Source organism: Marmota marmota, unplaced genomic scaffold (assembly GCF_001458135.2).
Source record: "Marmota marmota marmota unplaced genomic scaffold, marMar, whole genome shotgun sequence".
Lineage (NCBI taxonomy): Eukaryota > Metazoa > Chordata > Mammalia > Rodentia > Sciuridae > Marmota > Marmota marmota.
The window spans coordinates 42,742,653-42,764,733 of NW_025999900.1; the positions used below are offsets into that span (position 1 = coordinate 42,742,653).

General features: G+C 44.3%; 1 protein-coding gene across 1 annotated transcript in view; it reads left to right on the plus strand.

Moving 5' to 3' along the window:
* Positions 1 to 22,081, plus strand: part of Flvcr2 (FLVCR heme transporter 2) — a 58,556-nt gene that overhangs the window by 29,423 nt on the left and 7,052 nt on the right. The window contains exons 2-6 of the mRNA XM_015494173.2: positions 1,653 to 1,794; positions 4,622 to 4,762; positions 17,103 to 17,170; positions 18,214 to 18,317; positions 21,404 to 21,514. Of these exons, the coding sequence (XP_015349659.1) occupies positions 1,653 to 1,794; positions 4,622 to 4,762; positions 17,103 to 17,170; positions 18,214 to 18,317; positions 21,404 to 21,514 (566 nt within the window). The remainder of the gene's footprint in view (positions 1 to 1,652; positions 1,795 to 4,621; positions 4,763 to 17,102; positions 17,171 to 18,213; positions 18,318 to 21,403; positions 21,515 to 22,081) is intronic.

Genomic DNA, 22,081 nt, shown 5'->3' on the forward strand with positions numbered 1-22,081 from the left:
ATTGTTTTTTTTTTTTTTTTTTTTTTTGGAGGGGGAGGGTACCAGGGATTGAACTTAGGGGCACTCGACCACTGAGACATCCCCAGCCTTTTTTTCTGTATTTTATTTAGAAACAGGGTCTCACTGAGTTGCTTAGTACCTTGCTTTTGCTGAGACTGGCTTTGAGCTTGTGATCCTCCTCCCTCAGTCTCCGGAGCCACTGGATTATAGACGTGAACCACCATGCCTGTGTTTTACTTTTTTTAAATTTATTTTTTCTAGTTCTCATCAGTTGCACATGACAGTAGAAAGCTTTTTGATTCGTTGTATACAAATGGAGCACAATTTTCATTTCTCTAGTCATACACAACGAAGAGTTGCACATGTGCAGTCATACATGTACCTAGGGTAATGACGTTAGTCTCATTCCACCATCTTTCCTACCCCCATGCCCACTCCACTTCTCTCCCTCCCCTTGTCCCAATCAAAATTCCTCCACCTCCCCAACCCCACACCATCCCCGTGTTTTACTTTTAAATTGCTGCCTTCCACTAGATTATAGAATGCCTTGAAAGGAACCTGCCTTATGTAAGACACCTCCCTTCTATATCTTGGTACCTCCTAAAATATCTAGGAGAGTACTTCTCACACAGTAGTGATTTTAAAGATGTGCTTGATTTACTCACTATATCCTGCATAAGGAGCCCTACATTCAGCTATGGTGACTTCTAGAGATAAGATCCCAGTGTAATCATCAGGAGTGGCAGTGATTGACAGATGGGAAAAACAGTCAAGATGCTCACATGTGGTGTGACAGAAAGTAAATTTCTTTTCTATCTGCAGTTCCTTTCCAATACAATGGCAAAGTGGGATATTAAGACAAAAAAAAAATGGATCATCTTCCTGTACTCTTGGAGTCTGAAACCTGTCTCAGTTTGCAAGCTGTTTTTCCATTGCTTCTGGTGGCAGAAGGACTTTGGGGTGTTATATCCTAGTCAGTCACTTCTGACCTCAGAAACACCCAGGTCATGTTATCTACCAGGTCACTGGAGTTTGGACTCCAACTCTGATAGGACATGTTTGCGTTTGTTGGTATGAATAGTATATGTGTGTTTGTGTGCCCACTGAGCCCGCCATTTTGCAGTTGTGTGTGACTTCACACTACAGATGATTTGAGAGCTGCTAACTTATTCACACAAGAACTGAAGTGTTTGTGAAAGTGGCAATAGCTTTATCTTTCCAACTTTTGCGAAATGCCAGTTCCTATGGTGGTAGGGTGTAGAACTTTTCCCAGCTGGTCTCTCAGCTCCAGGTTAACAGATTTAATGAACTAAAAACTTTAGTGCATAAGAGGAAAAATATCATCATTATTTTACTTTCTATCCCAGAAATGGGAATATGGAAAACATTATTCATTAGTTTGCAGACAGAGAAGTGCCAGCCTGCAGAGATCCTCAATTCTAACATTTTCCCCATAGGAATTGATAGTGAGGGTCAGAGGTATGCATGAGTTGAGAGACTTCTCTGTCATCTTGAGGTGGGGAAATAATCCCTATTTGGGCTTTGGAAAGGACTGGAAGTTAGGAAGTATGCTTCTTATTAGAAGTCTCTTTAAATATGCACTGTCACCTCTTGGCCATTGGTAACTGATTGATTGTGTCTGTCTTCATTAGCTTGGAATTGCGATTGGGTTCTTGGTCCCTCCTATTTTGGTACCCAACATCAAAGACCAGGACCAGCTTGCCTACCACATCAGCATCATGTTCTACATCATAGGAGGCGTGGCCACCCTCCTTTTCATCCTTGTCATCATCGGTAAGGTCACTAGTGGACTCATGGTGGGGGGTGGACAGGGAGGTTCTGTCAACCTTGATGGGACACTTGTGAGCATGACCCTAACAACCAGGGACATTCACAGAAACTAGAGACCAGGCTTCTTGTGGTTTTCAAATGTTTTAGCCTGACCAGTTGTCCCTGATACAGTGCTAGCTGGTCTTGTGCACTTTATTAAAGGCGCAATGAAAGTTCAATTGTAACTAGCCCGTCATACTTCAGCAGAAGAATTGGGTAGATTGCTGGTCCCCGATGAAACCCAAGTGAGGACCCCCAGGATCACAGGCTCTGGGCTAAGAATTAGCCTGATCTCATTGAGTCTTCAGCAACCCCAGGAAATGAGGTACTGTTTTCAGTCCCATTTAACAAAGAAGAAAATGAGACTTGAGAGAGGTTAAATAAATTATTCAAGATGAAATAGCAACTAAGTGGCAAAGATTAGGTTCAAATCTAAGCTTATCTGAATTTACTCTAAATTTCTGAAAGATAAAAAGGAAAGCAGAAATCCATCCACAAACACAAATCATCTCAGAGATCAACCTGAGATGACTTGGGAACCACATTTCTTTAATGCTTTTTAAAAATTATAAGAGTAGGGGCTGGGGTGTGGTTCAGTGGTAAAGGGCTTGCCTCGAACACAAGAGACAGTGGGTTTGATCCTCAGCACCACATAAAAAAATAAATAAACAAAATAAAGATATTATGCCCATGTATAACTAAAATATTTTTTAAATTATAAGAATAATATATGCTTATTATTGCAAAATCTGAAAAATACAAGAAAGTGTTAAGTAAGAAATGATCATCAATTGGGCTGGAGGTGTGGCTCAGTGGTAGAGCACTTGCCTCGCTTGCATGAGGCACTGGGTTCAATCTTCAGCACCACATAAAAATAAATAAATACAATAAAGTTATTAAAAAAATAAATGACCATTAATTTTTCCTGATATGAGTTAATCCCAACCACCAACCTCTGAGAACTACTTGGAACGTTTTATATGCATGTGCATTTAATCATTGTGATATTTGACCAATAGAATTTTGTGTCTTCTGCTTTCTTCTGAGTTGGTGTTACTTGGGCTGTGATAATTTCAGAAACAACAAAATAGAAGTTTGCAATTCCAGTTAGTCACCTTTCTAAAGGTTAATCAGTTCCCTTCCTGATGCCCCACAAGTTCCATCTCATACAGTAAAGGTTTCATTCCTGCCTGCTAGCCTCCCCTCCACAGTCAGGCATTTGTATAATTGTGCACCTCATTTAACTATTCTCTGAATCCAGAATGAGAACAGGCTGCCCAGTGACTTTTAAAAGTTGGTAGAGCCAGGTTGGGTGGCACATGCCTATAATCCCAGTGGCTCAAGAAGCTGAGGCAGGAGGATTGCAAATTCGAGGCCAGCCTCAGCAACATAGTGAGGCCCTAAGCAACTTGGCCAGACCCTGTCTCAAAATAAAAAATAAGAAGGACCAGGGATGTGGCTCAGTGTTTAAGCGCCCCTGGGTTCAATCCCCAGCACTTAAAAAACAAACGAACAAATAAACAAAAAAAGCTAATGTAGACCTTGTTATTTCTGGGAAGGTAAGAAGAAGAGGAGCTTTGGATGAGATCAAGGAGGAATGATAGAGCCTAGGCCACTCCCTCAGCTAGACTTTGAGTTTTAAACTGTTAATGTGCTCAGGTCCGTCCAGTTTGCAGTGATTGAAAACCTGGGGAGTAGGGCGTTTCTGCTTTGGTGTTTTATTACCAAACATAGATAGTAGCTAATTAAGTAGAGAATGGAAAAAAATCTTATCTGAGTTCCAGTGTTTACCTGCCAGATCCTTGAGATGACACCTGCTGATGCAGAGTCTAGCAGCCTTGGCCTGGCTTTCTTCCCTGATGGAAGGGGAGGTGAGCAGGGAGACAATGGATGAAGGGCTCCCAGCAGGTGGAAGTTTTCTGGGACTAATTCCAGAGGAGGAGGAAGTAGGGCTCTGAGGTCAGGGCTGGAGTGTTTTCCGGATGGGGGCTCCTTTGATCTGCCAAGAGAGTAAACCTCATTTTCAGAGCTTCCTCTAACAGGGGAGTCTATAGATCTTTCAGGGTAGTGCCCAGGGGTGTGAATGGGGCTGGGGCCATGTGTGGGTTTGCTTAGACTCAGCCTGGGAACCAGTTCAGCCAAGGAATTAGTCCAACTGACCCCCACCTCACAAGGACTGAATGGCACCCAGGGTGGTCACACCAATTTTCCCACAGTCCCTCTCTAGCCCTTTTTATCCAAGTTCTTATCCTGGAAGAAGAAGTGTTAATCTTGTCTCCTACATGAGATATCTGATTCAGAGTTGGCAAAATTGGGAAGGGACTCTAGGTTCTTCCTTTGGAAGAAGACCCCTTTTGCTTATTAGGGGAATATTCCGTGGTGACCACTGGGCAGGCTCTGCGACCGGGCAGCACTGTTCCATCTCCCTTGGGAGGAGCTCTGGAGCTAAGCCATTATCTGAGCTCACTGATCCCAAAGCTTCAGTTTTTGCTTCTTTTCCATCCGTGTGATGCTGTTGTGTTTTTTTTGGTGTTCTGTGCTATGCTCTTTGCTGGTTGTTAGGGGATTTCTTGATCTTTGGATACTGCCTGGGGTTCCAGAGGCCATTAAGATGAAGTGATCGAAGGACTACGTGCTAAGCCTCAGACAAGGAAAAACAGCTGTCAAAATTGAGCTGAAGAATTAAAATTTCTTTGGTTCTCTTGGCTTCTTCTCCGATGATGAATGTGAGCCATCTCTGCTGGGTTGGGACCCCAGGAACTTTCATTCATCTCTGTTCTTTTCCTTTCAGTGTTCAAAGAGAAGCCTAAACATCCCCCCAGCAGGGCGCAGTCCCTGAGCTATGCTTTAGCGTCCTCTGATGCTTCGTACTTCAGTTCCATTGTCCGGCTCTTCAAAAACCTCAACTTTGTGCTGCTCGTCATCACCTATGGTAAGGTGCATGTGGGTCCCGGAGAATGGGAGAGGAGAGGCCTAAGGAGCCTTCGTGCCTTACTCTTTCCAAATCTCAAATGTGCATGTGACACCGCTCAAGGTTGATAGAAGAGCCAGCCATGCCTGGGGGCCTTTGCCCATGCTGAATGGTCCACTCTGGAGAACCATTCCTTGCCATGTCAGGCAATTTGGCAAATGCCTGTGGTTCCTCCAGGTCTCATCTCAGCATCACCTCTGTAAAGCAGTAATAGCTGACCTTTCCTCTCTTTTCATGCTATTACTTTCATATATTTTTTTTTTGTGGGGGTGGGTAGTGGGGATTGAACTCAGGGGCACTCAACCACAGAGCTACATCCTAAGCCCTATTTTTTGTATTTTATTTAGAGACAGGGTCTTACCAAGTTGCTTAGCATCTTGCTTTTGCTGAGGCTGGCTTTGAACTTGCGATCCTCCTGCCTCAGCCTCCTGAGCTGCTGGGATTACAGGTGTATACCACTGTCCCTGGCTGGAACTTTTATATCTTAATACTTGTCATTTCTTTTAAAAAAAAATTCTAAGTCTATTGCCTCAATAGACTGAACTCTGTGAGTGGGGATTTGTGTCTTTTCATTTTATAGTTCCTCTGCGGTAGCCAGCCTCAACTGGCTACTCCAGAAGCCGTGAATGAATGAATGAATGAATGAATAAGTGCATGCATCATACATCTTCATAGGAACTGCTCCTCACCCAACCTTCCCTCATCTTGTAACATTGATGCCTTTTTTTCCCTGAATGCAAGACATCATCCCTCTTTCAATCCATTTTCTTGGTCTTTGGCAAGATAAACTTGAATCTTTAGGCTGGTATATTGGCTTGCCTTGCCAGCGTGGTGGTCTCTGTATCTTCTTTCCAACCTTCAGTGAGACTATTGAACTGAGAATGGCAAAGACGGAGCCCCATGCATCCAGCTAAAGAATGTCTGTCTTCAGATGAGTGCTAGTCTATTAATCAATACTCTTAGTTCAAGAAGTTAGAGACCAGATGGGTTTGGTGGTGCACATCTGTAGTCCCAGCTACTAGGGAGGCTAAGGCAGAAGGACAACAAGTTCAAGGCCAGTCTGGACAATTTAGCAAAACCCTGTCTCACACAAATAAACAACAACAACAACAACAAATTAAGAAGAAAAAGAAAAAGAATTTAAAAGCCTGAGGATGCAGCTCAGTGGTAGAGCACTTGCCTAACATGCATAGGCCTTGGGTTTAATTCCACTACTGTAAAAAAAAAAGTGGAAAATTATAGATCTACCCAATTGTATTGATATTCGAACTTCAATTATTTTTGTTTTTTACTGGGGATTGAACCCAGGGGCACCAAGCTACAGCCCAGCCCATTTTATTTTTTATTTTGAGACAAGTTCTCATTTAATTGTTTAAAGTCTCACCAAGTTGCTGAGGTTGGCCTCAAACATGAGATCAGCTTCAGCCTCCTGAGTCGCTGAGATTATAGGCGTGTGCCACCACGCCCAGCTCCAACCCTCATTTGACCACTTACTTTACTGGTTAAACTTAAAATTAAGTAGTCAACAAATGTCATAAGCTTGTCAGTGGCAGAGCCAGAATTCATATCGAGGTTTGCATAACTCTGAAACCTGCATTCTTCATGTCTAGTTCATAATTGCCTAGGTATTCCTTCCTAGAGCTGTGCCCAAGTTTCATTTTAGGCTTATTTTTTAAAAAATATTTATTTATTTATTTTTAGTTATAGTTGGGCACAATATCTCCATTTCACTTGTTTATTTTTATGTGGTGCTGAGGATTGAACCCAGGGCCTCATGCGTGCTAGGCTAGTGCTCTACCGCTGAGCCCCAGCCCCAGCCCCATCATTTTAGGCTTATTGATTCTCTTTATCTCAAAGTATTCATCTGCTGAGACACTAGATAAGAGTATTGCCATCCCAGCAGAGAAGCATTCCTAAATTTTTCAGACATGCACAAAAGTTATGTGACTTCTCATTTGCAATAGCTCTAGATGACCAGATTAGTCTTAAAAGTCTCAATTCTCCATTTCTCATATCCTCAAATTTCTCAGTTCTTGTGTCTCTGCATTCATCCATAAGATAAAGACAAAGTTTCCAGCCCTCAGAGATGTCCAACTCAGGAAGGTATGTTTGCCCATCACTGTGAATTATTCAGGCATAGAGGGACCAACCACTCCGTATGGGGATGCGTGGTGGGAATTGCAAGCTGTCATTGGATACTGAAAGCAAATGGCCTTTGGGGTCCCTTCCAGACAGGATTTCATGGCTCCAAGAACTTTCTTTTCTTTTCTTTTTCTTTTTTTTTTTTTTTAGAGTTAAATATCTGGAGTCTATTGACCTTTGACCACCATAAACCTTATTGAATCTGACAACAGGATATTGGAGGCCTACATTAGGATTCCAGGGTAGATAAGTGCTTAATAAATGTTTTCTGTGGCTGAAGATTATGATAATGATGCCAGGTGGGCAGTGGTCCCATTTCAGAGGTCTTTAATGCTGGAGGCTGTTGATGGCAGAGCCAGGTCACTGACCCATGAAAGCAAGAAACAAAAACAAAATGTCCCAGAAATAGTGTTGCTTCTGCTCATTGAGAGGCTCAACTCTGGGCCACACTGTGGGGAGCTAAGCAGCTCCTCCTGCTTCCCTCTCGCATGGCTGGCTGCTTGTGTGGTTTTCCTCGGGCAGAATAATTTTAATCCTGAACTTCTGGACACTCTTACTTATTGATTTGGTTAAATGATAACACAGGAAATAAATAGGGAAGCACTTCTTGAATGGTGGGGGTAAAGATCTTAGAAAATCTTCTCCTCCATAAAAGTATCAGGAACACTGGCAAAACCTGACAAAATCACTTTGTTTAGCACTCTGAACCAAAAGGCTTCCAACAATGTGAGTGACGTTTATACAAGAAAAAGGGCTAGATATCAGCAAGAATATCAGTGAGCTTTGTGTCTTCCTGGGTCCTATTCCAATCCCTTTTCCAGGATCTGTGGTGCTTGTGAAAACCAGCAGCCTCAGGACTACAAAGCCATGTAGTCATATAGATGTGCAAACTAGCTGCCTTCCGGCCACTGGAGGGAGCAAAATAGGTGTGGAGGACTCTTGCAAGCCCCATCCCCAGGAATTACCAGTAGTTGACATATTTAACAGGTCCATAGAAAAAGCCCCATTCACAGGACTTATCTTCTTTGATCTGACTTGGATCTTGTGGGTGGGAAAAGCCTTACTTCCAGGGTATTGAAAACAATCAATGGCACTGTTTAACAATGCAGCTGCCTGAGGTGATAATATAGGTGTTGGCCAACAAGAATATAGCCAAAAAATCTTAAGAAAGAGATCTGAAGCATCTAAGAGATGCTTTGAAAAGCTCTGACTTGTTCTTAGGAATTTGGAAGTCCACATGCATATGCTGAGCTCATGCACAGGAAAGACCTGATAAAACTCTAAACTTTTACCTCTGGCTGGCTTCAAGGCTCTACAGAGGCAGGAATTAAAGGCTAAGGCAAAGTTGTCAATTGGTGCTCACTTCAGCAGCACATATACTAAAAAATGCTGTCAATTGGTTGCTGGAGAATTGAAGGTGAGCCCCACCCAATACTTACACAGAGTTCCTTGCAAAGGTGGGCAACCTATTGATTTGAAGCATTTAAGTAAATCTCTGTCTAATCATTAGCTTATCATTAAGGTAACAGCAGAAACTACAGTGGCTGTATGAGACAAAACAGACTTACAATGTCCAATTGTCAACCAAGAATCATAAGACATTCAAAGAGACAGGAAAGTATGGCCTATACATAGGAAAAATAGAAAAGCAAAAACTATTAGGAAATCCAGACATTGGACATAGTAGTTAAATGTTGTAAATCAATTATTAAAGGTAAATTCAAAGGACTAAAGGAAATCATACCTAAAGAATTAGATAAAAGTATGAAAATGATTCCTCATTAAATAGAGAATATCAGTGAAGAGATTGAAATAAAAAAAGAATCAAGTAGAAATTCTGGAGTTGAAAAATACAGTAACTAAAATAAAAAGTTCTCCAGCAGGCTCAAAAGTAGATTTGAACTGGAAGAAGGAAGAATCCACAGACTTGAAGATAAGTCAAACGAGATGTCTGGTCCAGGAACAGAAAGAAAAAGAATGAATAAAAATGTGCTAAGCACTGTGACACGTACCTGTAATTTCAGAAACTTAGTGAGACCCTGTGTTGGAAAAAAAAAAAAAAAGCAGTATGGGGAGCTCAGCTGTAGAATGCCCCTGAGTTCAATACACACCACACACACACACACACACACACACACACACACACACACACAAGTAAAGAAAAATGAACTGTGAGACATCATTAAGAATACCAACATATGCAAAGTGGAAGTCTCAGAAGGAGAGGAAAAAAAGGAGTGAAAATAAACTGAAGTAGTGGTAAACTGAAGTGGTAGTAAACTAGAAACGTGTTTTGCTGTGAGGCTGGAAGCATTTGACTCTGTTGTGCATAGATAGAATTTATCAGCCAATTTCTCAAAGGCCTGGGATTATTCCATTGAGAGTGAGTTAAACTAACTGGGATCTTTGTGTGTATTTCATTATAGTCTTATTTCCACAATAGAGGATTGAACTAGGTGACAGAGAGTTCTTTGTCAACAAGGAAATGATTCTTTCGTTTAGTCAGAGATTTGAAACTATATTTTTTATCAAGCCCTGGTGTCAGGCATCATGGTCAGCACTTTGCACGCATTATCTTATTTAATCTTCAAAACAAACTTATGACATATAGGTATTTTATTCCATTTTATACATGAAAAAAAGGACAGGCTGAGATGTTTAGTCCCTTGTCTGCCATAGGACAGCTAGCAAATTAATAGAGATTAGTTTAAACTTCTCTGTCTGACGCAAACCATTGTACTATTTTGCCTCCCCATACAGAAAGGAACCTTTTAGGGGCAGAGCCAGGGGTATGCTCTTGTCCCTGCTCACCTCAGTTTTCCTGCAGGCTGATTACCTCTTAGAAGAAGGTCAGGAGTTCTAGGTTTCAAAAGCAGGAACAACCATATGGTTGTTTGGGATTTGGGGATGATGGGATCTCAGTCTCAGTAGATCCAAAGTTTATAGGTCATATAAAGGCAGTGTTTGACAATTAATCAACTGAGAATTTTTGCTTTCTTCTTCCACTGTATTAGCTCCAAATTAAAACAAACGTTACCAACAAGTCTTCCCTAAATTCAACTAAGATGCTTTGATATCTCCCACAACATAACTGCTCCAAACCTCCTACTGTGTTAGCTTTTCATCATTGTGATAAAATAACCTGAGGGAATAAACTTAAAAGGAAGAAAGAGATGGGGGTATAGCTCTGTAGCAGAGTGCTTGCCCTGCATGCATGAGACCTTGGGATTGATCTCCAGTGCCATTAAAAAACAGGGGCGGGGGAGCAGGTGAGAAAAAAGGAAAGATTTATTTTGCCTCACAAAAAAAGAAAGGGAGGAAGGTTTCATTCTGGGGGTGGGTGCTGCATTGCATTTGGACCTGAGACAAGGAAGAACATCATAGTGGGAAATCACATGATGGAGCAAAGTTGCGTGCCTCATGACAGACGAGAAGAAGAGAGGGGAGGGGCTTCATTTCTAAAATCCCCTTCAAGGGTGTGCCCCCAATGACCTAACTTCCTTCCACTAGGCTCCACCTCCCCAAAGTCCCACCACCTCTCAATAGTCCCACAGATTGACACCAACCCTCAACATGTGACTTTTGAAGGACATTTAAGATCCAAACCATTATACCCCCTACAGTTTCAGATTAGTCTTTGAAGAACAAAAATGGTTCAAAATGTATATAGTATTCACACTTTGCTCTCTTTTTTTATACACTCTCTTTTTTTAAAAAAGAGTTGTAGATGGACACTATGCCTTTATTTTGTTTATTTAGTTTTATGTGGTGCTGGGGATAGCACCTAGGGCCTCACACATGCCAGGCAAACTCTGCCACTGAGCTACAACCCCAGCCTGTGATTATACACTCTTAACAGCGTGTAGCTAGGAATCAAGCAAACGATAGCATTTTGTGAGTACTTTTGCTGGACAGAGGTGGACATGTCTTGAGATAAGAGCCTGAAGCCTCAACCCATGAGTTCAGAGTTGGCTCATAAGAAATGGGAGGTCTGAGTTTTGGTGTTATCTCTTCCAATTGCTGAGTGTACTACCTTCACCCATTCTATACCCATCCTTCATCTCTCCCTCGAGAAAATAGCAATGAGATTTTCCTCCCATTGAAGTGTGTGGGTGAAATGAACACTTTTAAAGCAATTAAGAATAAAGCCATGCACAGCATGCATCTGAGATCAGACAAGATGGGGCACACTCAGGGTGGTAAGGCTGTAGACCACAGCATGAGTCTGGATTGCTGGCTTCCAACATTCTTTCCTTGGTCTGAACTACATTTCACTGAGTAGGGGGCAACTCTCCTGCAGCTGCTGATATGTCCAGTATGGCATTCGCAGTAGTTTTCCAAATGGTTCTCCAAGCTGGGAGTCAGCTGTTCAGAACTAGGGTGCAACAGCAGCAGTCAAAGGCTTTGGAAGAACCCCAGAGCCCAGCAGTTGGGCTTTGCCCTATACTTTTGACCACAACTTTTGAGGTAGGGTAGAGAGGTAAAATAAAAGCCACTCAATTAAGTTTTAATTTCAGATACATTACAAATACTTTCTACTATAATATCTCCCATGCTATACTGGGGGTATACTTACACTAAAAGATCATTCATTTCTTTGAAGTCCAAATTCATCTAGGTGTACTGATTGTATGTTTTTTTCTTAAATCTGGCAAGGCAACTTAGAGGGGAAGAGATACAGAGGCTGGGTTTGTGCTCAGTTGCTGAACCATCATGGTGATAAACTGCCACCTGCTCAGGTCAGCACCCTCCCTCCTCCCAGTTTGGCAATGCAGGAATACCCAAGCTGTCACCAGAAATCCCACATGTTTACCAGCATCTGGGTTCAAGGAAGGGCTGTCTTGTGGGGTGAAGAGAATAACCTTTCTTGGGCTTCCTTCTCTTTGTATCTCTGGGTCTTGCATTCACAGGGCCTCCTTGGATGTCTCTTCATCAGTGGCATTACTGCCAGGTGAACTGGCTCACCTTCTAGAGAATGTCCTCCAAGGGAGCATGTTCCATGTCTTCTTGCCATCCCCACCTTACCTCCATAGTGTCTGGCATCTGATCTTGGAGATTCTCCTTGAGGTTCCCTTTCCCTTGGAGGGCTCTCCAATATTTTCCTGTTGTCCCACCAACATGGGCCTAGGAAAGGACCTTTGTGTCCTAAGATCCTGCTTAAGAATGGTGGAGCCAAGCACGGTGGAGCCTGCCTTATACCAGATACTTGAGAGACTGATGCAGGAGGATTGTGAATTGGAGGCCAGCATGTTTTTGTTTCTCAAGAAACAAAAACAGCAAAGAAGCAGGTATAAAATCCTTGTTGAGATTCCCTGGAGCTTTGCTGAGGTTGAGGTGGCCTTTTTTAAAACTAGTGTTTACCACCGGCTGAGGAAGAACAAAAAGGAAACACAGAACTCAGAGGATCTGGGATTAATGTTTCCCAAGTGCTGTAGTTTGGATCTGGAGGTCCACCAGAGGTCCACGTGTTGAAGGCTTGATTGCCAGCCTGTAGCTCCACAGGGAGGTGCTGGAACCTTTAGTAGGTAGAGCCCAGTAAGAGGAAGTTAGGCCCTTGGGGGTATGCCCTTGATAGGGACCTTGGGGTCCTGGTTCTTTCCTATATGTCTTTCACTTCTTGGCTGCTGTGAAGTGAGCTGTTTTATATCACCGGCTGCTCCAAGCCATGATGTACTGTCTCACCACAGGCCCCCACATCACAGGCCAATAGACCACAGGCTGAAGCTTCTGAAACCATGAGCCAAAAATTTTTTTCCTTCTTAAAAGGTGATGATCTCAAGTAGTTTGTCACAGTGAAGCAAAGCTGTCTAATACATTAAGCTTCCCTGAGGATGGACTCCCCTGGGGTGCTTGATTGAATGTGTGCATAGTATCCCCTGCTTTTCTTCTGGAAATTCAGATTCAAAGTGCAGTTGCGAGTCTGCTTTTTATAAGCATTCCAGGCAGGAAATGCTGTCTTGCAGTGGAGTGGGGAGCCCCTAAAGTAGCTGCTTGAGGCGAGGCTCATGGTCTTGAAGCCCCTTCCCTCCCAGCTGCCTCCGTGTTAACCACCACCTGGGAGCCGGGCCCTGGTCTTTGATCTTCCATATTGGTGAGGCCACTTATTCCCATACTCCAGGGACTTCAAGAAATACCTGTTTGTTTTTTTTTTATTTTTTATTTTTTCCTCTCTTCCTTTTCTTTTTCTTTTTTTCTTTTGTTGTTGTTGTTGACACACAGAGTCCTAAACTCCATTTGAGGAGATTCTGATCCAGTAGGTCTAGAATGGGGACCAAAATTCTGCATTTTTGAAGTTCAAGGAATTTCAATTTCATCTCTGGAATACTTAAAAAAATTTTTTTTAAAAAAATAAGAAGAAAGAAAAGAAAAACAAAAACCGGTCTTGACAAAGAGATGCAGGGTGACGACAGCCATTTTTGCTTCCTGAAAACCTTCTCCTCAATGCAGGCATTTGTAGTGGCTGACAGCAGAAGCGGCCAGGCCTGTCGGGGGAGATCACGCTTTCTTTGCCCTGACCCAGCAGGCTCACTTTGCCCTGCGTCGTCAGACCTGAATCTCAGGCACCTTCACTCCTGTCCCCTGTACTCCTGGAACAGGTGTGCCTGCATGGCAGAGTGCGTGTGTCCTTCCGCTCTTTCTGCTCTTCCTGGGGGGCATGCCCAACCCCTTGGATGGGGCCGTGGAGTGGACTTCTGCTGTTTAACCACGTCTGGCAATCCTTGGCAATACGGGGAGGGACATCTAGACTAAAGATTGAGTCGGAAAACATACATGCACTTCTAACTCTTCTAGGGCGGGACACAGAGACAACAGGAAAGATTGGCAGCTCTTCAGGGTGCTGATAGACCACAGGCCCCGCTTAGGGAACTATTTCACTAAACCATGGAGCCTCAGTCAAACCGTTCAGCTTTCGTAGTGTTGGTCAGCGGGCTCAGGATTTTCTGTTCCCTCGCTCTTTTTCAAGGTCATGAAAATGCTGGTGTATTTGTTTGTTAGTTTGTTTGTTTCCGTTTTCCTGGATAACTTCCTTCCCTCAGCTTCCTGTGGATGCTGCCCTCCTTGTTGGTCCTAGCTGGAGCTTCAAGCCCAGAGCTCTTCACCTGAAACTGAGGCTCACTTGGAATATCCCTGGCAGGGTCAGGCAAGGACAAGCAGCTAAGGGAGGAGTAGGAAGGGCAAGAACAGGGCAGGAGACTGTTTTCCCCCTTCCCTTTCCCACATTCCAACCCACACCACTTTTGGGGTGTGTTTCCCCTTGGGCCCTCTTGACTCAGAGATGGAATTCTAAGTGGCTGGGTATGTGATATGAAGGTTAGCTGGAGATGCTAGCTAAAGAGATGTTGCTGAGGCAAGGCGCGGTGCTGCATGCCTGTCATCCCAGCAACTCGGGAGAAGAGGCAAGAAGGGTTCAGAGTTCAAAGCCAGCCTCAGCAAAAAGTGAGGCACCAAGCAACTCAGTGAGACCCTGTCTCTAAATAAAATACAGAATAGGGCTGGGGATGTGGCTCAGTGGTCTAGTGCCCCTGAGTTCAATCCCTGGTACCAAAAAAAAAAAAAAGAAAAAAGAAAGAAAGCAAGCAAGCTGTTGCTGAGAGCCTCACTTACCCTGACTGCCAACCAGCCTGATGGACACAGTGACATTGGACGACACGTCTAGGCCCACTGCAGCACTCTGTTGTTCAGGAGGCTGCATTGAGCTCAACCTTGTCGAATTGTTGGGTGACCTGATGGGAGAGGCTGGGACAGGAGGAAATTATTCAGTGACTGCCTTGGGGAAATATTTGTTTTGAAAATCAGTTTTGAGAGGATGTAGAATGATTAAGATCAAGGACTCTGGAGTCAGAGGGTATGGGTTCATATCCATCCCCATCACATAATACCTGTGTGATTGTGGCAGTGTGAAAGCAAATTTCTATACAATTTGCATGAAAATTTGACCTTCACTTAACTCTGTAACTGTTCCCCTGGGAACCTGATATAGAGGATATATCAGCCACATTTAGGCAACATTGCTTATGATAAAGATGATCTCTTGTGCATGTAGAGAACAAGGAAAACTTTTTGCACTGTTGGCGGGATTGTAAATTAGTACGACCACTATGGAAATCAGTATGGAGGTTCCTCAAAAAACTCAGCATGGAACCACCATACGACTCAGCTATCCCACTCCTCATATTTATCATGAAGCATTAAACTCTGCATACTGCAGGGATACATGCATGTTCATGTTTATAGCAGCACAATTCACAGTAGCCAAACTATGGAACCAGTCTAGGTGTCCATCAACAGATGAATGGATAAAGAAAATGTGGTATATATACACAATGAAGTTGTATTCAGCCATAAAGGAAAATGAAATTATATCCTTTATAGGTAAATGGATGGAACTTGAGAACACTATGTTAAGCAAAATAAGCCAAGGGTCATATGTTTTCTCTTACATGTGAAAGCTAAAGAGGAAAAAGGAAAAGAAAGCAGAAGCATCTCAGGAAAATCAAAGGGAGATAAGTAGTATACAGGAAAGGGACCAGGAGGTAGGAGGAGAAGAGGCAGAGGGGAAGTCCTAGGGAGTTATTTGGCCAAATTATATTGTTATATTGTGTGCATGGACTAATATGTGACAACAAATCCCACCATTATGTATAACTATAGTGAACCAATAAAAATGTGGGAAAATGATCTCTTGTAGTAGCAGTGGACAGGGAGACTTTGTCATATCTGGTAGGAGGCCATGTTTTGAACTTCCCTGAGTACAGTGACTCTTTCCACGGCCTGTCCCTTAGGGGGACCCTGGACGTTATGCTTGTGGAATTAAGCAACAGTGTCTCCTGTGTAAACTAGGTTGGCATACGCACCTTTCCTTACACCTTAGCCAAGACCTGGAGGGCCAAAGAGAATGGCTTCTGGATGCCTGCGGGCACTGGGCTCTGTGGGCTGGTTCTACCAAAGAGGAACTCCCGAGGCTGCCTTGCCTACAAGCTATGTGTCCTGTATTACACCCTTCTATGTGAATTGAATGTCAAGTGTGCTGACATTCAATTGGTTGTCCTGCGAGCCTCAGTGTTTTGTTAAAGCTAAAAAGACCCCTGGTGGCCATTATGGAGTGACTGGGTTTGTTTTTTTAACTCTGGGCATTTTCCTCATCTACAGAATGGGGGTGGTGATACTCCCCACTTTCTAGGGTAGTTGTAAGGATTGTGAGGTGCTCAGCGCAGAGTCTAGTATACAAGGAAGTGCTGCTGCCACCATCCATCCTTGTCACCGCCACCATCACTGAAGGAAGGTTCCAGTCTCATGGTAGCTATGGCTCGTTATGTGGCTTTGGTCAGATAACCTCATTCTCTGAGAATATAGGTTCTTACAGTATATGACATGTGTTCTATTTATTTATGGATCAAATTGATAAAGTAGGATGACAAGTCAATGCTCTTTAGGGTGTCCTCTGGTTTCACATAGAAGATTTAGTTTTTTTTTTCTTTGTTTGGTACTGGGGATTTAACCCAGAGGCACTCAACCACTGAGCCACTTCCCCTACCCTTTTTATATTTTATTTAGAGCCAGGGTCTCGCTAAGTTGTTTAGGGCCTTGCCAAGTTGCTGAGGCTGGCTTTGAACTCATGATCCTCCTGCCTCAGCCTCCCCAGCTGCTGGGATTACAGGTGTGCGCTACTGTACCCGGACACATAGTAGATCTTGTGTGACATTGAATCAAAGAAGAAATTGGAGAAGGAATGGAGAAAGAGGAGAGAAGCCACCTGCAGAGGTTTCAGAGGGGGCGAGGTCTGGGGCAGTGTGGAGAGGAGAAAGAGTCACCGGAAGGAGGTAGAAGGGGTCCGGGAGTCCTGCTGACTGCACAGGGCTGGCCAAAGCTTAAGAGAGGAATACACGGGAGTCATTGTGTACAAAGCCTGTGCTTTGGGGTAAGTCAAAGAGAGTAGGAAAAGGCATGTGGCTGAGGGAAGTTTGCAGTTTTGACTTTTGTTTTATTCGAAGCATTTGAGAAAAACTGCAGAGTAGCCTCATACCTGCCCTGAATTTTTCTTCTCTGGTCACCAATCACAGTGGCCATGGGGAGGAGGATTTGCGACCTCCCTAATGGTTGGCAGTGAGAAGTTAGCAATGGCTGGCTCTGATGCTATGTTTCTCTCTTCCTCCTTCAGGTCTGAATGCTGGTGCTTTCTACGCCTTGTCCACGCTGCTGAATCGCATGGTGATCCTGCACTACCCGGTGAGGCACTTCCCTGAGCATGTTGGGCCTGGGGATGGTAGGATTTCCAAGTCTGTCCCTGCAGAGGCTGGGGCAGTGCTTAACTCTTGACTCTAGGCAGCCCGGTATGGGGTCTACTAATGAGATTTGAAGAGATACGGCCCCAGGTCTCGACCCTGGCTTTGAAAGTTCTAAGATATGTGATGGTGTGACAAGCTAGTTAGCATCTTTGAACTCTCTTTTTTTTTCTGCAAAAGAAGCATAATTCTTGTAAGATTTTTTTTAGGATTAGAGAGAAATAATATTTGTGTATGAACATATATGTGTATATATATTCATATCATATTTGTTACATATAATATATGTAAAGTCTATACATGTCACCTGGCAACACAGTAGAAATACACACATGCACATAAAATGTTTAATTTGTAATATATGGGCAAAGTTTAATTTTAAGCTCTTAGTTGCTCAACTGAAACTATTTTTTAAATGCTTCCATAAACAGTGAGGGCTAGTTGTTGGGAAAGAGATACTGAGTGTCCCAGAGTTAGGGACACCAAAGTTCAAGTTCAATCTTCCCTCTCTGTGTGTGTGTGTGTGTGTGTGTGTGTGTGTGTGTGGTTGGTACTGGGGATTGAACCCTGTGCTTTGCTTATGCAAGACAAGTGCTCTACCACTGAACTACATCCTCAGTCCTTTTAGAATTTATTATTTTGAGGTGGGGTCTTGCTAATTCCTTCGGTTCTCACTAAATTGCTAAGGCAGCCTCAATCTTGCTACCCTTCTGCTTCAGTCTCCCAAGTTGCTGGGATTACCAGCATATACCACCATGCCCAGCATCCACTATAATAGCCGGGGTTATTAGGAAGAACAACTATTCTAGGATTCTTCTCCCAGATCATCTTCTTACAAGGCATTTTGACCTGATACTTTATGATGATTATAAAGGCTGGAGCAGAGCCTGAATTGCTTGACTTCACCCTCTTGTCCCATACTGACTGCACATTGTCATGTATCTTGTGTCTTGTCCTATCACTGGGTGATCTTTGGGGTTTCCCCAGGGAGAAGAAGTGAATGCTGGAAGAATCGGCCTGACCATTGTCATTGCAGGGATGCTGGGGGCTGTGATCTCAGGCATTTGGCTGGATAAGTCCAAAACCTACAAGTAAGTGACTTTTCCTCTTAGCCTGAAAACTGGGGACCCATCTTTTGAAAAGACCACTTTCATTGGCAACAGAAGGTTTGGGAGTGGCAGCTTGGGAGTCTGAGAGAGTCCAGCAGACAGTTGAAACCCATCTTCTCTGAGCTTTAGTTTACTCATTTACAAAGTGAGGGCTCTCATATCCACCCTGGGGGTATCTCGGAAGGGTTAGAGAAGGCAGACAGGAAGGCTAGCTGCCACCTCTGATCCCCACATAACTCCGTGGAAGGGGCAGATAAAGGACAAATGAAAATGTATAGGAACAAAATCTCAGCAGTTGGAAAGTTTATGGATACTTCAAAGAGTGGAGAGAAAGAGATGATTTCACCACCGTGTTCTCACAACTCAGCTCTTTGTGGATCCCGGGAGGTTCACCAAGGTGCTCTGTGTGCACTCCAGTTTGCAGAGAATATAGTCTTGCAGTTGTTTATACCTTGCCAGTAAATGTCCTGAGGTGCTTTGGACCTGAATGTCTAGTGTCTTTCTGAGAGCCCAGAGCTGTCCTTAAAGGCTTAAATTGTGCCTTGCAGATTCCTGGCCCCACCCTGTGGATGCCTTACAGTAGAGGAACCTGCATTTATAAAAAGCAGAAGCAAGCTGGGTGTCCCACTTTAATGGGACAAAGTACTCCTGGCAGCAGACAGCAGCCCGATTTCTTCTTCCTCCTCCTCCTCCTCCTCCTCCTCTTCCTCTTACTCCTTCTTCTTTTTTCCTATGCTGGGGGTGGACCACGGCCTCAGGCATGGCAGGCAAGCCCTCTACCACCGAGCCACACCCCCAGCCCCTTCTTCCCATCTTGTTGGGGCTTTTCAGTGCTCCCATGAATTGGGTGCTCAGTAACCATTGCTGGTGGGCAGCTGCCAGGGTGTCTTGCGCCAGGGTGGGGCATTCAGCTTTCTCAAATCCTCCAAGTTTCCAGGGTCTGGAGGCGACAGACAGTGGCAGACCTGTTTTCTGCCCCACAAATCCGCTTCTGTGAGGCTCTGGTCAGACCAGGTCCCACTCTGGCTGCTCTAGTCAAAGGCCAATTGAGGTCACTCCTGGGGATGTGGCTGCCTGGCTCACCCTGACGAGGAGCCTGGCTCTGCTTAATTACCGCTGGTGGAACTTGGCTGCCATCTCGTCTCGGCCATCTGTTAGTTGCTTGATTCTTCTAGGAGCAAGAGCAGAGAGGATAGGCCATCCCCAAGCCAGAGAACAGCAGTGTCCCTTCTTCCAGGACTTGCTCTGTAGCAGGAGAAGTGGGAGTGGGATGGAATGCTGCTGGGTCTGGGGTGTGGGCAGCCAGAGGATTTGGATGAATCAGACAGTATGATGAAAGGACTGGGGAGGAGGGACACTTTCTCAACCTTCTTTGGAAATTAGTCATTGCCAGCTCCTAGTGTCATTTGATGTCTAAATCCAGCGGTCAGCCCGAGACCTTCTTTGCCCTCTTTTACTACCCAGGCAGAGAAAAAACAGCTCTTGGTGGCTGAGGGACTCTGTGTCCCTGTCATTTCGGTGCCAGTTTTCTTCTCTCAAAGGTTCCACTTTGGTTTGGAGGCTGGACATTGGGTAGTGAGGCCCATTTATCTCAGGCTGTGCCTACAAATAATCTTTCTAAACTGGTTAGTGGTTTAAGATGAATCTGTGATTGAACAAACATAGCCCAACAAGAAACAAACAAGTAAAAAGTTGGGTATCTGGAGAATTTGTGGAGTCACTGAGAAAGAGTGGTATCCATGATGCTGCTTTCTGCAGAGTGGGTGGGATCAGAAGAAGGGGAGCAGGGTGAAGGGAGGACGAGGCTCCTTGACCTCAGCAGGTGCCTTGAAGCACCAGGCTGAAGTGGCATCCTTTGGAGGCTCTGGCCTCCATCTTTTCCAAAGATGCAACTACATAGTAGATTGTTACTCCTGCTAGTGGCAGTAGGAAGTGTTGACATTTAAAATCCAGCTTTGAGTTCAAATCCCAGTTCTGCATTTACTCAATCCATGCTTTGGACAAGTAACTTGAGTAATCTCTTTCCCCCTTGGTACAATGAGGGATTGTCATACATTTCATGCATGATTTTTGTAAGGGTTGAGTTGAAATTGTACATATGGAAAGTGTTTTGCAGAATCTGATACCCAATAAATGTAGGTATTAGTTCGACATTCCATAAAATGCCTGCTGGTGCCCCAACATGACTCTGACTCCAGGAGAAACATGTGAAGGCTGTAAGTGCTCATCCTCTGGGCTCTGATGTTCCTGGCACGAAGTCAGAAATGGTGTGGAGCTTGAGCCCTGCAGGAAGCAGTACAGGGAGACGAGTGGGGTCTCCTGGAAGGGTCTGTCACAGCACAGTCCTGGGTGATGGACGCAGAGAGAGAAGGGCATGAAGGGGCACATCAGGGCTGAACCAGGTCTTGCTGGGGGTGTTTTCTGAGGGGATCTATAAAGGGAAAGGTAACGGGGTGGGTGAGGGAGAACGTTCTCTCTGAATTCCACCGTCTACAACAGAGTAGTTCAGATTCAACTGCGGGGCTGTGTCAGTGGCAACAGGAAGAACTTACTGATGACAGAGGGTCTGAAAGTCAGATCACAGCCCAGCGTTGCCATGGGGGTCTTCGGGTAAAGCTAAAAAGCAACTTTTGGGATGATCCTGAGGATCACTGTCACCTGACTGTGGCTGGTATTTGCTGCGTGCTTCTTTCTTTCTTTTTCTTTTTCTGGTGAGAAGTAGTGAGGAAAAGGGCTGTGGTCTTGCTGCCTCAGAGTAGGAAATGACAAGCTGAGGAACAGCTTGCTGAGAGCCTTCTGTGGGAAGAGAGCAGCCTACAGCTCGGCGGCTTCATACTTGCCTGGTTTTACCCTTTGTAGCGTCGACCGTGATATGATTAAATGATCACTTATGTGATCTTTGGTTCCATGCTCATCGGCCTCATGGACAGAAAGTTTTATGAAAGTAGTTGTCCCGGATCACAGTAGAGAGCTTGACGTACAGCAGAGGTACCCAACAGATACTCGTGGAATGATCAATCCTGCTAAAGCTGGAAGTATATGACTCGGTTCTTTGCTTCTGTTCAAAGGGAGACAACCCTGGTGGTGTACATCATGACTCTGGTGGGCATGGTGGTGTACACGTTCACCTTGAGCCTGGGACACCTGTGGGTAGTGTTCCTCACAGCTGGCACCCTGGGGTAAGTTTCACCCCTGATCCGTTTAGTTGGAAAACACCACCCCATACCTCCTAGAGCTGCCAGGGTCCTAGGGTGCAATATAGCCCCCTTTGCTGCCTTCTCAGTGACTTCAGAAGACATCCAGTGCTCTTGGAAATACGTAGCACTCCAGGTAGCCTGTCTGTCCTCTTGGGATGGAGTGAAGCATGAAATATGCCCTTCAATACCTCTGGGGTCCTAGGAAAGAAATGTCTATAGTCTCTATTAGCTTTGCCTGGGACGACATGGGGTCACTGGGCATGGAATCAGCAACTCTGGGTCTGGGTCTCAGTTCAGCGAGGACCATCTGTTAGATCTCACTTATCAGTTTTGACCTTCAGTGTCCTCATCTATAAATGAAAATGGGTGTGGCCTGCCTCCTGGAGGAAGGATTGAGAGAGAATGGATATGAAAATAAGAAGTGTAGTGCAGAAAATAAGAAGTGTAGTACAAATATTGATTAGTACCCTTACACAGGGCCCGTGTTCAGTCATACCTCCCAGCTCTTTTCCTCCGGGCAGCATGTGTGTGTATGATGCATTTGAGACA